This window comes from Lonchura striata, chromosome 9 (assembly GCF_046129695.1).
Source record: "Lonchura striata isolate bLonStr1 chromosome 9, bLonStr1.mat, whole genome shotgun sequence".
Classification (NCBI taxonomy): Eukaryota; Metazoa; Chordata; class Aves; order Passeriformes; family Estrildidae; genus Lonchura; species Lonchura striata.
This window is the reverse complement of record NC_134611.1, coordinates 15,812,336-15,827,665: the sequence shown is the minus strand read 5'-3', so window position 1 is coordinate 15,827,665 and position 15,330 is coordinate 15,812,336. Positions and strand designations below refer to the sequence as shown.

The 15,330-nt window shown below is 39.1% G+C and overlaps 2 protein-coding genes across 5 annotated transcripts in view; one reads left to right on the top strand and one right to left on the bottom strand.

Moving 5' to 3' along the window:
- MIGA1 (mitoguardin 1) overlaps positions 1-8,676 on the bottom strand; it is a 35,265-nt gene extending 26,589 nt beyond the window's left edge. Inside the window, exons 1-7 of the mRNA XM_021527640.2 lie at positions 8,550-8,676; positions 7,616-7,785; positions 5,626-5,803; positions 4,497-4,633; positions 4,129-4,255; positions 3,572-3,708; positions 2,711-2,834 (exon numbers count right to left, since the gene is read on the bottom strand). Of these exons, the coding sequence (XP_021383315.1) occupies positions 2,711-2,834; positions 3,572-3,708; positions 4,129-4,255; positions 4,497-4,633; positions 5,626-5,803; positions 7,616-7,738 (826 nt within the window). The 5' untranslated portion in view covers positions 7,739-7,785; positions 8,550-8,676. The remainder of the gene's footprint in view (positions 1-2,710; positions 2,835-3,571; positions 3,709-4,128; positions 4,256-4,496; positions 4,634-5,625; positions 5,804-7,615; positions 7,786-8,549) is intronic.
- A 221-nt stretch (positions 8,677-8,897) lies between these two features.
- USP33 (ubiquitin specific peptidase 33) overlaps positions 8,898-15,330 on the top strand; it is a 37,107-nt gene continuing 30,674 nt past the window's right edge. For all 4 annotated transcript variants that reach the window (XM_021527682.3, XM_021527672.3, XM_021527663.3 and 1 more), the window contains exons 1-2: positions 8,898-9,060; positions 14,568-14,706. In XM_021527682.3, coding sequence (XP_021383357.1) covers positions 14,626-14,706 — 81 coding nt within the window. In that variant the 5' untranslated portion in view covers positions 8,898-9,060; positions 14,568-14,625. The remainder of the gene's footprint in view (positions 9,061-14,567; positions 14,707-15,330) is intronic.

Here is a 15,330-nt window from a genome sequence, read left to right as displayed (position 1 = left end):
AGGTCTGTGTCTTCCTCTCCAAGAATGAAACATCCCCAAAACAGCACTAAAAGAAAAAAAATCTTGCCTCTGAAGTGTGTTGAGGGTAGCTTACTTCAGAACTTCACTGGTTTCACTTGAACAACTAGAAATTTGATCTAGTTATGACTCTGACAAAGTCTACAAATCCCCCAGCACACATAACTTTTCCATGTGTAAGCAGCTATTCAGAACAAGTCAGTCACCTCTCAGTATTTTCTTCAATAAGGAGCTGACATGCTCAATATGAAACACAGATTAGCTTGTTTTTCTAAAACATGGAAAATTTTTATGACTTCTTTTGAGCTGTCTAGAATCTCCAATCTTCTGAAATATGACCAAGAGAACGGGACACAGTATTCTAAAACCACACCAACCCAAGACTGCATCTCTGCCTCTATGCTGCTGCTGTCCTTTGCACACAGCCAAAGGTTACAAAAGTTTTTTCCTGCAGCAATGTGCCAAGAGCTTACACTGATTATTATGTGTAACTTTACTTAAATGTTTCTTAATGATTTTTCTTTTAAAATCTCTCACTTATATGTACAATCCATATCTGCTAGTATTGTTATAGCTTGTTATTATTTAAAAAGACAATTCAGATCTTTATTACTAACCTTTGCTTTTTGTTTATTTAATACTTTAAATGCCCTAAATTATAAAATTTTATCAACTTCCAGCTCAACAGATGATTTTGTAATCAATTATATAGTTGATAAAATTACAGCATTTGACCAGATATCTTCCCTGAAAGGTAAATCTTCCCCTTAACAGTGGGCAGAAATAGAAATAACTGTTCAAGTCATTGAGGTAAATATTATCACCTAATTTATGCTATACCAATTCACCAAACTGCAGATCTCTCAAAAACTTACAGTCCAAGAAAACTTACCTGCTTTGAAACTGTATCAACTGGCTCTAATTAAATAGTGTATGATTTTGTCTGTGGTAACAAAATTGCAAATTAGTTACTGTTTCACAGGCATGACATGCTGGAGATTGTTCCAAATGATTGGGAAATGGCCCATTTATCTCAGAATCTTAACAAACAAACAACCCCCATTCTCATTTTCCAAGATTTGTGAACAGTAAATAGTAGATTAGGATGCTTTCTTTAGCTAATTTCTTTAAGAAGTTTTAAATGTAAATCATCCAGAAAACCCATCTCAGCTGCTTCTTTTGCCACAAATTATATCATTCCTATATAGCATAGGACCCTCCTTTTCTGTTTGTGTTCAGAACTGTAGTTTGTATTTTGCAGTAGAGAATTATTCTTATTCCTAGTAGTGCAAAGACGGCTGTACTATCTTTGTTTCTTTTGACTCCTGGGATTTCATAATTTTCTTGGACTGGCTTATTTTTTTGACTCTTGAACCCTTCAAGGCATCACAAGCACGTCAAAGGAGATTGTCCTTCTGATTTTTTTATTAAAACATTCTGAAAAAGTGAAGCATCCTTTAATATACTTGCTGTTCAAGTCAAAAAATTCAAGAAAGATAATAAAAAGTTCCAAATCCTGAACAAAGAAAACAGTTATTTACTAAACCAGTTCGTTACTTTTTTCTTCACTCATCTGGGCCAGCACAAATTAAATTTAAATAATAAAGTAACTCAGAGATCATAAGTTATTTCTATAATGAACATTCAAAAGGAATCAAATTCTCAGAACATTCTTGGTAAACAAGAATTTAGTTATTACATCTGAAAAATGAAATATTAATTGTAAATACTCCCAGGGTAATCAAGCAAAATAATAACTAAACACATTGAGCATTCACATGAAGTCCTTTGAGTCCCATTTTATTAATTTGGCCTGAAGACAGAAATCATAAATAAACTTCTAATTATAATGGATATACAATGCAACTTGACTGATGGTTTCAGATACCAAAATGAAATGTTCAAATGCTTTTTTGCTTTAAGGTTACATTTACAGGTGTATGCAGATAAGTCAGAAAGCCAGCTCCGACCCAAATCTAATTTCCCCCTTGTCAAGGCTGTGTTTGGCCGATGCAGGACAAGGAGGGCCAAGAGAGGACGGCACAGCACTGCCACCTCGTGCCAGGCAGCACAGCTCCTGGCAGACTGATCCAGAACGAGCTCTGCCTTTAAACTCTGTTCTTATTTGAGAACAGATGCTTCATCTTGAATTATGAAAGGGTACAACAGCATCCATCTTTAATGTCTAGTTCTTTCAATAAAACTATCTGTAGTTAATCAGCATGTCAGGCAGCAACTACTCATTATATTTGCCGTTGTAGCAGCTTAGTCACTCAGAACTCTGATAAATTTCACTCACCAGAGATAAGACCTTTGCTAATGGATATCTGCTTCAGATTAAGCCTTTCTAGTTTAATTTCCCGTTTTGGTAAAAGAATTATGACAAAAGCATATAAAGTTTCGTAGTTCAGAAGATGCATAAAACCTCTGAACACCCATGCTATAAAAAGGGTCATATATTCTTGTTGTATAAATGTTTAAATTGTGACAAGTTACAAAGAAAATAATTTCCTTTCAATCCACTGTTATCTAAAATAGAACCACTTCATCAAACACAACATAACAATATAAAGACTGTGATTTTTTTTGTTGTTGATTTACTGATAAATATAATTTTGCTCAGTGGATATTTCAGTCCTCCCCTCAAGAGCCATAATTACAAGCAAAAATGATGTAAAGTAGCAGTACTCACCAATATCATTAGCTAGAGCAGCAGGATCAGAGACCCCAAGGGTGGCTTCAAACTCTTCCTGAAGACGATAAGCTCTTTGAAGAAGAGATTCAAGCTTATGAATGAATTCAGCACTAATGATATCCTGCAAGAAGACAGACATTAGCAGCTTTTCTATTTGCTTTCTGCCTGTGAGATTCCTTTGTAAAATCCAAGGATATTAAGCCTTCACAGAACAAACTGTGTCACATTAATTTCCTATAAGCCACACAGGGACACTGTCAGATGAAAACTTCAACATCCACAATAGACACACTTTTCAAAACACACACACACATTTTATTTATATTAATAATAATAAAATCTAAATTTAAAAATAATTTAAAATTATCTGTGATGTTTGCTGCACTAGAAATAATGAAAGTAACACATATCTGTTTATTTCAAAATAGTTTTTGCATTTTGTTTATAAGACAGGAGGAAAACAAAGTTTAAGTACATTGTTTGTGAATATGCAGAAATTGATTATTTTTCCCTGAGACATTTATATCTGGCAAGCAGATACCCTCTCACATAAGCATAAAAAAAGAGAGGACCCAAGGGATTACATGCAGGGAAGTTGTCTGCTTGATAGCTCGATAATACTGTCCAGAAGCATCAGCAATTGCCAAAAGATAAGTAATGTTAGTTCCTTTCCCATGCCTTCCTCCAAATAACCAACCAAAAAAGAAGGAAAGAACTCAGATCTCCTTTAAATACAATACCACTAAATTGGAAATTGAATCAATAGTCGTTTGGTAACTGAATTTGCAAAGATTTAGATAACAACACAGAACAAATTGTCAGGGCAGCATCAGTAGATTACAGACTGGTTGTACTCACTTCTACACTTTCTTCTGCAATTGCATCTCCTGCTCCCAGCTTAATGGAACCACAGATTGCTTCATCTTCAACTTGCCTGTTACGAAAAGTTAGGGCCTGCTCCCAGCGCCTCAGTGCTTCTTCAAACAGCTCCATCCCTAGGGAAGTGCAGGAACAGATTCAGCTACATTCACGTTTTAGAGACATGGGAAAATACTTAGTTAAAATAAACATAATTATCACAGAGATCTAAGTTGAAACAACATCCCCTCCCAGCCTATACCAGTATATACCAAATATATATTTACTTTCTTTTTGTGTAAAGAGACATAATCACTTTCCCCATGTGTCAGGGCTTGATTTTAAGCATTAGTACTGCAAATAGTGAAAGAAAAAGTATTCTAGAAAACTAACTTTAGATCAAGTATGATTTCATTATTTTATGGAAATGTTCTCAGACACTTGCCAACAGGACACTGAGAAAGAACACAGTAATATTTTGTGTCACTTTACCATAAAGCCAAGAAATCATTTACATTCATTGTAAGCAGATGCTGAATATTCTTATTAGGACTTACCCATCAAATACAAATTTTCAGGTGTAGTCACTGGAATATTGACAAGCTTAAGGTCATCTTCATCTGCTTTATCCCAGGAATTAGAATTGGCACAAGCACAACTGTGACAAGAGGTGGCACTCTGAACCTTGAAAAACAAAGTGTTGTTACAGAGAGCATCCTTAAAACCACATTCCTGCCAGAGTACATTACATCCAAGCCATCTGCCTAGAAACTGGTTTTACTCTGTGGTAGGGACAGTGGTTTCTCAGCATCTCTAGCTGCCTGTGCAGTTCATTCAAAAAACTTCTTCAGCTCAGTGAAGCCTTTAGATGCATTTTCAACGAAATTTAACAGATATTCAAGAGCCTTAAAACATTTTTACTTACCGAGGCCAGGCTTTGAACCGAACCAGAGTATTTACTGAAAAGTCCTCCATTTGCATAGATACAGGACTGAGATCCTTTTTCCTTGGCAGAGCTCAGAGAAAGAGTCAAGTTTTGTCGACTACTGGAACAACTAGAATCTAAGAGACACATTTATTTTAAAGCTCTTGCAACTCAAAATATTGCTTCTTGTGCAAATCTATCAAGAATTGCATTTACTTTTTTCAATAAAATCCAGTTTAGAAGCAAACAACAATTATTCTTTTATTTACAGTTCCACTTGAGAAACTACATATCAGAATTCAATGTCTGTAACAATAACTATGCATTTTAGTTTAATTATTCACCTATTCTATAAAAAAACAAATCTAAATTTCTCCATATTGAGATACACACGCAAGAATGGCAAAACCCATTGTTAATACACTATTGATAAAAAGAGTTTTAATCCTGGTTCATGATTAAAACTTCAACTCTGACAAGAAGCCCAGCTTCATTATAAGACACTGTAATTTTGTTTCTCATTTGACAAATTCAAAATTTAAAGTCTAACAATTCAAACCCACTTAGGTGCTCCATCCTATAGAGATGATTAGAGGGATGAAGCATGCCCCCTCTGAGCAAAGGCTAAAAGTTGGGGTTGTCCAGCCTGGAGAAGGTTCCAGGGATACCTTACTGCAGCCTTTCAGTACTTGAAGGGGGCCTATAAGAAAGATGGGAACAGACTTTTCAGCAGGGTCTACTGCAATAGGATAAGAGATTATGGTTTTAAAATTAAAAGGAGGCTGATTTATATTAGATAACAAGGAATAAAGTTTTTACAGTGAAGGTGCTAAAACACTGGAATGGATTGCCCAAAGAAGTAATGGATGCCCCATCTCCAGAAACATTCAAGGCCAGGCTGGATGTGGCTATGATCAACCTGGTCTAATTGAAGATATCCCTGCTCAATGCAGGGGTTGGACTGGATGAATTTTAAAGGTCCCTTCCAACCCAAACTATTCCATGATCAAAGAAAAATAGTTTGGTTTACTACTACAGTTATGCACATTCATCCCCTCACACAGCTTTTTTTTTTTTGTCTCCAAGAAAACAACAAAAAAAGCCACAGCTTGGGGGTTCCATGACTTACCTTTTTCTGATGCACCTGCTTTGGTACACTCTAATACGAGATGAGCTGGTTCCCATGGTGGCACTTTCTTGTTTTTCTTTCCACGTCTTCTTTTAAAGTGATGGGCCAGAAAAATCACAGATATTGCACTCACTGCTGTTACTGTGAAAAGTTTCTTTAACCCTGGGGAAAGCTTTATCTGAAAATAAAAGTGGGATTTAATTGCAAACATATATATACACTGAGAGACAGACTGTAACACCAAACTATAAAGAACTATAAAGTATATTGCAAATTCACAGACTATGGGAATCTAAGCAAATGACTTTCAAACAAAGATTTGTTTTTTTTTTTATTTCTTCTTAATGCCAGGACAATGCAGGGCTTCAATTAAATCTCTAACAAGAAAAAAATACTGAGAAGGAACTTTCCTTTCCCAACTATACTACTTCTTGCACAGTTAAAGAGTGGAAGATCCTTATGCCAACATTCATGTGGTGTTTCAATTTGAATAGAACATATATTTAAACACATTTCTCTAAATCAAGTTTTTTTTTAAAAAATTACATTTTATTTTAGATCTAGATCATCTATAGGTGTTTAAATTAGTAAATAAGAGCCACATACACAAGCAACTTGTATCAAAAGCCATTAACAAAAATTTGTAACACGCAAAGTAACAAGATACACAAAGAAGACAAGTGCCATTTAACTGGAAACCACAGTTCACATTCACAAAAATCTTTTGGAAACTTATGCTGCTTGAGGAACAGAATGCTGTGAGAAAACCAGATCCACGGTCCTTTGGCCTCTTATGGTGTTAGTGTAACACGATTCCTCATAGCAGGGAGAGCACACAGAGCACCACTGCACTCTGGCACTCCTGGTTGCTAAAGACTATCACCACTGTGCAATCTGAGAAACATTGAAAGCTTCTCTCTGCACTGAGTTTACAGTCAACAAGTCAAGCACCTTTGACTTGATAACCCTGCCTTTCCAAGTACCATGAGTTCTTGACTAGTTCTACAACTACCACTGTACTCCATGAGGAAAACTAAATGCCTGGGACACAAAACTAACACAAAGCTTACAAAAGACTACTGTATTTTACAGAAAAGTGTTAACAACCAAACACCTGAGATTAAAACCTCTAAGATCACAAAATTAAATGTTAAAACATTGCCGTTTCAAAGAACTGCAAAAGCATTTTTCTAAATTTGTGTATACCTACAAACATGACCATAAATTGATTAACACTGAAACGAAAACCTCTAAAAAGAGGAAAGTTAATCATTGCACATAAGGCAGTTGCATGTGGTATTTGAGAAGGGCATGAGTATGCTGCAACATAAAAAAGAAAACAGTAGGAGTTTTGAAGCATTTAATATATAGAAAAAATGTGGAAATTAGCATATGCAGTTAAGACTGAGAATATCTCATCCTGGTTTTATATGCAGTAAAAGGAAAATTCTTATAGGGACTGTGAAATATTTATACAGCTTATAAGCATCTAATTCAATAAAAAATACAGTCATATTCAAGAACTAGCTTGAAAAGCAGAACTCAATACTATTATTCAAAATTTAGTAGCAGTTAGCTTGCAAATACAAAAGAATTTACAAGAGAAAAAAAGACCATTTGAGAATTTTGACATCTTGAGAATCACTGCACTGTTACAAAATGGAGAAATACAGACACTGCAGGTAAAGCAAATGTATGATGATGTACTAAGCATTTATTAGCAGAAAAAAAAAAAAGACAGACTTATTTCACTGCAGTGTTATAAACAAACTAAACCCCAATGTATTCTGTACAAATTTAATTCAGTTACAACAGCACATACAACACTGCAATTAACTTTTAAATGTATAACAAAAGTTATAATATTAATAAATATTACAAGTAATATTTAGATAATGTATTTATTACCAGGTTAGAAGAATAATACCAGGAAAGGAGAAGATTAAACAAATAAATAATATAAATAATATTTAGATAATGTATTTATTACCTGGTTAAGAGAATAATACCAGGAAAGGGGAAGATTGAACACCCGTAGAGCTACTGTCTTCAGAGAAAATCGTGTCTCAGTAACAGCTTCTTCTGACATGGCTCCTTCTCTCCCATACCTCATTAAGCAAAACTATCTTGAAAACAATCACAGATGGTCTCTGGAAGACTCTGTCAAAAGAGGGATACACACTATGAGGATGCAAAGGATGCATAACTATGCAACAGAAGCCCAGAACATTTTTCTTCTTCAAGCTCGAATCTCTTCAATCACTGGTACATGACCTGTTTGATTGATGGTCTTGAGTAGAGGCAAGACTTAAAGTGGAGACAGCAAATCTGCTGGTTCAGCTTAGGCCCGGAGTGTCAGACTGCTGTGTGCAGATGTGCAGCTGAACAACCACCAGGACTAAGGAGGGCTCGGTCTGCTTTGACTACCGGCCGCTCCCGTACTATCGCCTCTAAGTCACGCACGGCAACAACCCTGCCTCTGAAACCACCACTGCTGCAAGAATTAAAAGATTGGCGAGCAGCCAAAAAAAGTTTATCTCATTCAGCGCTTCGTTTATTTTGCAGACACTCCGCGAGAAACAACCCCTACAGCCTGACGTAATCTCCCCGATGCAGGCGCACCGCTCTCACTCCCCGATGCTGAACACCGGGCGAAGCCTCCGAACCGCGACTCCGGGACCGCAACCGGGGCACTGGGAGGTGATGGAGGCCTCGGGGCAGAAGCCACCTCCGCCCAGCCCGGCCGAGCCCTCTCCAGCCCGGGCAGCCCCGGCATGGCGAGCGGGCAGGATCGAGGGCAGCGGGCACAACCGGGCGCCCCGCGCGCCCCTCAGCCCCTTCCCTGCAGCCGCCCGGGTCAAAACGGGCGCGCCGCTCCCCGGGCCCGGGCTGGGTCGCTACAACCGCCGCGTCCAGTTACCCACCTGCCCGCCGAGCACCGGGGCGCGGGCAGCTCGCTCTGCTCCGGCCCCGGCGCTGCCCGGAGACCGGCGGGATCCGCTTCCGGCAGAGGGAGAAGCGGCCGCCGTCGGCCGGGAGGAGCCGCTACCACGTGAGGGAGACCGGCGGCGTTGTGACTCCGCGCCCGCCATGTTTGCTGCGGGCAGCTCCGCTGCGTGCGGCCGGGCAGGGGCGGGGTGCGCGCCTGGCGCCGCCATCTTTGTGCGGGGCAGCGCTCCCATGAGCGGCTGAGGCTCTCGGCGCCGCCATCTTTGTGCGGGGAGCGTCCCGCGGCGGCGTCGCGGCAGCCGCGCCCGCCCGGCCGCGCGTGTGCGGGGCGGCACCGGCGAGAGCCGCGGCCCGGGCGCGCCCGGCTCCGCCACGGCAGCCCCGCTGCAGCGCCGCTGTCCCCTCAGGCAAGGGCGAGACGCAGGGCTGGTCGCAGCCCGGCTGAGCTCCGGGATCCGTGCGCGGCGCATCTTCCCGGCTGCTCCGGTAAGAGAGGAAGGGCCCGCTTGGGCAGCGTCGGAGGGTTCGGTGTGGCGGGGGCCGGGAGCGCGGCGGGCCGTGTGTCTGGCTGGTCCCGCAGCCCAGGGCGGCGGTGCGGATGGCGGCGGCCTCGGGAGCCGCCGCGGTCCCGCAGCGCGGGGCGGGGGCCGGAGCTCGGCGGTGCCGGTCCGGGGCGGCGGGGCCGGGAGCGGCCGCAGAGCTCCGCGGTCCCGGCTGAAGTTGCGGCTGTGCGGCAGCGGTGCCGTGGGTACCGCGCGGTGCCCAAACGCGGCAGTGTCCCGATAAATGGCCCTGCTCGCTGCCCGAGCTCCCCGCGCCGGTGGATCATCGGCTGCAACAGCCCGGGGGAAAAGTCCCGGGGATCACCTAGTGGAAAATCACTGTAGGCTTCTCCTGCGCTTAGGCAAAGCCCGAGTTGGGAAAATCCTCTTAGAAATATAGAGGTTAGCTAATGGGTTTCATAGTTAGGATTTAGCGTGGTGGAAGAAGGAAACGAAAGAGTGGCCTGTGTGCCCTGAAAGCCAATATAAAATGAAAACTGTCTAACCTTGTAAGAGGATATACCCTCAACTCCAGGTTATTTTTAAATGTCTTTTCTCCGTGGGAACAGTACTTAAGGGCAGAAAAAGAATGTAATGGAAGTGACTTATCAGTTTGTGTCTTGCTTGAGTGGGTAGCTCTTGGTGCCTGAGGAGAAAGACCAGGTACCTTTGACCAGGTTACTGAGCACACTTTTGTCATCTAGTGGGAAAATACTAGGTTTTATGCTAAATAGATATTAAGTAAGTTCTCTACCAGAGCTGGGATTGGTGGTGTCATTTTTTCAAGAAATGGGATGTATTTGTTTATTGTGGATAGATTAAAAAGGGTAAAAATACAGATGGATGGGAGATAAAATTCAAAACTACTTATTGATTAATGGAATATAAAGGAATCTAGGTCAAGAAATAGGAAAGATGAACCTTAATTTGACACACTAAAAAGCCTAAGTTTGGTAAAAACATCATTCATGTACAAAAGTAATTGAAGGAATTTCTGTAAAGTTTAATTAAAACAACATATATTGATATTTAGAAAAGTGATTAAAAATATGTATCTTAACAATCTGAATATGCCTAAGGCTATCACTTCAGTAGGCTTTTATAGCTTTGAGTGAATGCTGGTGGGTTTTTTCTGAAGTGTGGAGAATGGTAATATGGTTAGTAATTACTGAACTTCCAGACCTCCTTAGTATTCTGAGTAATTAAGTGTTCAGGTACAAAGTTGCACCCTGTGTCACTCTTGCTTTGTTGCTAGAAGATATAAATAAATGTTAAATGAAATTGTTCCACTGTATCACTGGTAAAATAAATGTGAGTGCAACGAAGAAGCCTGAACTTACAGATTACTGGTTTGAGATGCTGTTATTCAAAGCTGTACTGACAAAATAATAAAAGCCTGTAATGAAGACACAATGGCTGCTTCATGTAATTGATGTCTTCAGAATAATTCTGTTATTCTTAAAATCTTCTGTCAGCATTCCCTTACTGAGTTCTGTAAAATGATCTGCTAAAATGACTCCATATTTAGAATATGGAATAGTGGAATACATAAAATATACAATTGTTTATTTGAATATCTGTTGAAATGTTAACTACTATAACTAGGCAGATGAAATAATTAATGCAAAAAAAATTTGAAAGCATTCAAATTCTGTTTAGTTTCTTTAGGAAATAGTGGGTTCCTTACATGACCCAAAGGTAATTTTTGAGATCAGTTGAATTTAATAGTGTTTGCTGGGAGTTTTCTGTGGGTGTGATAGGTTTTCCATGCTAGGCATCACACAAGTCTGTGATGCTGTGGAATTCTACTGAATAATAGATAGGTTGATGGTCATGATGCATTGAATCATGGTCCACATTTCTCTGATGGTTCAATTTTGGTTTTCTTGGAGGGTGAAAAGACAAGTCAGGAACACAAAAAAACCTTCCAAGACTGGACTTGAAGAGAATTTTTTCTTTGTAGTGTGAGTCTGTGCATGCTTAAAGCAAAATTGTGTTGATAAGTCCTACTTTGGAGTATTAATTAGTTCACTTCATGGGATGTAGTAGTATGAAGCATTGAGATAGGTGAACTGAAACCTCCGAGGGGAAGCAATGAAGAGTGCTGGCAATAGACTGGGAGAGAAATCATCTCCCAGATCTGTGGGAAGCATTTGATGAAAACCTTATTGCATGAGTGTGATCATGAGCAGTTGGTGTGGAAACAGGCTGAGAGAGCTGGGGCTGTTCAGCCAGGAGAAGGGGGAGACCTTGCACAATAGAATTGGAGCAGAACTTTTCATAAGGGCCTGTAGTAAATAGGACAAGGGGAATGGCTTTGAACTCAGAGGGCAGGTTTAGGTTAGATATTAGGAAGAAATTCTTTACTCTGAGGGTGGTGAAGCACTGGAACAGGTTGTTCAGAGAAATTGTGGATGCTCCATCCCTGCAAGTGTCCAAGGCCAGCCTGGATGGGGCCCTGGGCAACCTGATCTTGTGAGTGGCATCCCTGCCCTTGGTAGAGGGTTTGGAACCAGATGATCTTTAAGGTTTCTTCCAACCCAAACCATTCTATGATTGTGTGATCTCACTGGAATCGTGAAATGAAGATATGCTTCAGCTTTGGAACAGGAGTATAACATGGAATGTAAGAGAAGCTACAAATCCTGTGGGATTATTTTGGGTTGTTTTTTTTTCAAGTACTGAAAATGCAGAAAAAAAATTTTGGATGACGCCAACGCAATGCAGAAGCTGTTGTAAAAGCAGATGTGATAATGAGCTGCAGGGGAAGAAAAGCAATCTCCTCACATAGAGTAGGAAGTGGTGAAATGGAGGAAGGTCACTGAGCAAGGGAGGGGTACCCTGGGCTTGCTAGGACTTAGAGAGGTGAAAGATGAGTCATGGTTTTGAATGAATTTTACAGTTTTAGACTTTAACATAAAATTTTACAAAATGTGTTTCTGTAGCTATGTGTATTAATCTACCAAGGTTATGGCAGTGGAATGAGTTATCACAATGCTGCAAGATGGAAGAAGGTGTGTAAAAAATTTTGTTAACAAAAGGTGAAAGCAAGGCCACTCAGCTTTGTTCATATAATGACATGTGAAGAATCTGTAATGTGAACTACAATTCCACAAGAGATACTCTCCATATGGACAGGAATAGGGACCACATCCACAGAGACATGAGTTTGAACAGCTTTGGCCTTTATGATGATTATTTAGAAGAGGGATGCAGATTGCACCAGGAAACAGAAACTGGCATGAGCAGAACTCCTGGGCTTGGGTTTGTTCAGGACTGCAGGTTTGGATTTGTGCAGTTCCATGTATGAAAAGTTAAATACATTAAATACAAATCTGGCAGCATGAGGTGAAGCCTCCATTCATTGCTTGTATTACTTGGAATAATACATTCAGAATGCTCCTGCCATAAAAAAAAAAAATTAAGCCTAAAGCTTTACTAATCTATTATATCAGTCTTTTTAAAGCATCTGTATTAAATCATCTCACTGCATTTAATGTTCTCAGGGCTTTATTTGAAACTCACTTGTCCTTTTTAAGCATTTTAACAGACCTTACAAACTGTGGAAGATGTAACATGCATTCATGTTGCCATTTCTGTTCTGAAAGGGAGTCTTACAGTTCAAAGAGGAATTGCTAATATGATGGAAGTTGAGGAGGTTTGGCTTGAAAAACTGTTGCCTTATTTGAAGTGTCTTTCACTAACAGTGCATATAGATTACAGTCAGTCACTGAATGGAGGAAGTAGTTCTCCAGCTGGAGCTTATATTTTAGAATAATGCATTTTAAATGTCATGCCAGTGGTCCTAGAAGAGAATTCAGGTCTCATCTAGAAAAAAATCCTAAGTTATTAATTTATTGTAGTATTTTCAGTCTTGTTAGATAAGTTCTGAAATATCTTATTGAACAATTGTTTACATGATATTAAAAAGGACTGAAACATATATACTCATACTTATGAGTCTATATATACAATTATATATATAATAATTTTATTATATATAAGTGATTATCAATAGAAAATGTATTTAAGTGTATATATGCATGTATATACCTACATGCATGTAATAGGACATGAAATATCACATATTATTGCATTACAAAGAATATGTAATATTATATACAAATATTACTTCAATAATATTACTTGTGTCACAATGTTCATAGTAACAAAACAGACTGTTTACACACATACACACACATATATAGAAAAATGACCAAAGGCAGCTGAAATGGCTCTTGATTCAAAGGGATCTTATTACAAGGCAACAAAAGGAAAAAGTAAGTCAGATATAAGCTGAAAGTTTACCAGGGAGTGTGTTTGAGATGTCCATTAGGCAAAGTTTATTTCCCCCACTCTGTCAAAACTGGTGCTTAATACTGAAACGAGTGATTGGTCCTGTAAGTGGAAGGAGCAAACCTAAAGCTGCCAAAGCACACAGGCAAAGTGGAAAGAGGTGTGGGTAACAGTGCCAAAGGCTGCAAACACAACAAGGAGGGTACATCACTGACTTGAAGTTTAGTTGCAAGTCTTGGTAAAGGAGCACTACATTGGACAGATATTGGACAAAATAATTGAGCAAAAAGTGGTTTTTTTGGCCTTTAGAAAGTCATCAGTAGTAATTGTTTAAGTGACAAAACTGTAATAAAGTTATTTGATAGTCCCTGTCTGAATGAATCAGTTGGAGTATTTATATAAAAAGAACATTACACAGTTATTTTTTTAATTTTACTTCTGTTGTTTTCTATGCAACTATTGAAATAATAATTGCAAAGTGATTATATGTAGCATTCTTTATTCCTATTGAAATAATAATGGCAAAGTGATTATATGTAGCATTCTTTATTTCTGATAAATTTCTGTGTCTGCACAAGAGACCTTGGATGGGCAAAGAAAACAAGATAAAAGTGTTGCAAATGTTTAGTGCTACATGTGAGTCACAAGTTTCAGTCTCCTTTTGATATATAATATGTCTGAGTCTAGAATGCGTCTTTGTAAATAAATAAAACCAAGATAAAGTTTCTCTATCCTGTGATAAACAAGTCTTGTGTTCCTGCAGTTTAGCCTTCACAGCTTCAGTAGTGTTGCAAAGATCCTTTTCCAGAATATACAGGCAACGCCACTGTCAGGTCTAGGTAAGGCTTTCAGGCTTGAAAACTAATATTCGTATCATTTAGGTGCCATGGCAGAGTCCAGAAAGTGAAATAATTGACCCAAATCACCTCTGCTCCATTCAGAAGTCTTTTAGCTTATGACCTAGAAGTCCTTGGATTTCATTTTAGAAGTCAGCAATAGTTTTGGGCTACTGGAGTCTCTTTATAAAGTTGTTTATACTAACTTAGTCTAAAGAGGCACGTTGTTTTAAAAGTTATGTATGTGTTGCATATTAGGCACAGTATTGCTGTCTATTCTAAGGAATTGGATTTTACTCATTTTTACTTCTGTTGACAGGTGATTCGTTGACATTGAAAATTCCAGCTGCAGGATCTCGGAAAATACAGCTTCAGTGATGTCGTCACCCAGCAGCAATTGCCCACACCTGGAATCAGTTGGTGAGATAACAAAGGAGGAATTGATACAGAAATCTCATGTGAGTTGTAGCAATTCACTTTGTTCCTATCACTGTTAACTGGTCAGGTTTTTAGGTCCACATTTTAGTGTATTATTAGTTATAAGGTGAATTTAAGTGTCAAGCATGGGTAAAAGCTCTTCTACTGGAATAAGAGAGTTTAAATAAAGTATGAGAAGAATTGTGAGCTTGATGAAGCTGAAAATTGATTTTTCAGCATTTAAAGAGCACCTTTGCCACAAATGATGTTTTATTGGAATAATTAGTTAGAAGAGTTAGCAGAGCACCAAGCTGAACTTCATTTTCATTGCCATTGAAGCGTTTAGTTATTTGGACTCACAATGTAGTCTAGCACAACTGACTTCAAGAAGAAACTATAACAAAGAAATTTATGCTTGAATTTACTTGTGTAACCGTTCTCTTTTTGATAGAGAAGCTACAGTTTGAGAAACCTCCCATCCCTGAACTCTTGGTTTCAAGCTAGTATTAATAAATGGAAGAAAGATGGATCTTGTTGCTCATTTAAGTAGCTGGGAGGTGATGAAAAGTGAAAACATTTCTGTCCATGGTGCTTAATTTCCATAACAGTTAATTTGCTGCTGAGGATTAAAGCATTTTCTTGCTGTTGCATCTCCTTTCTGTAAA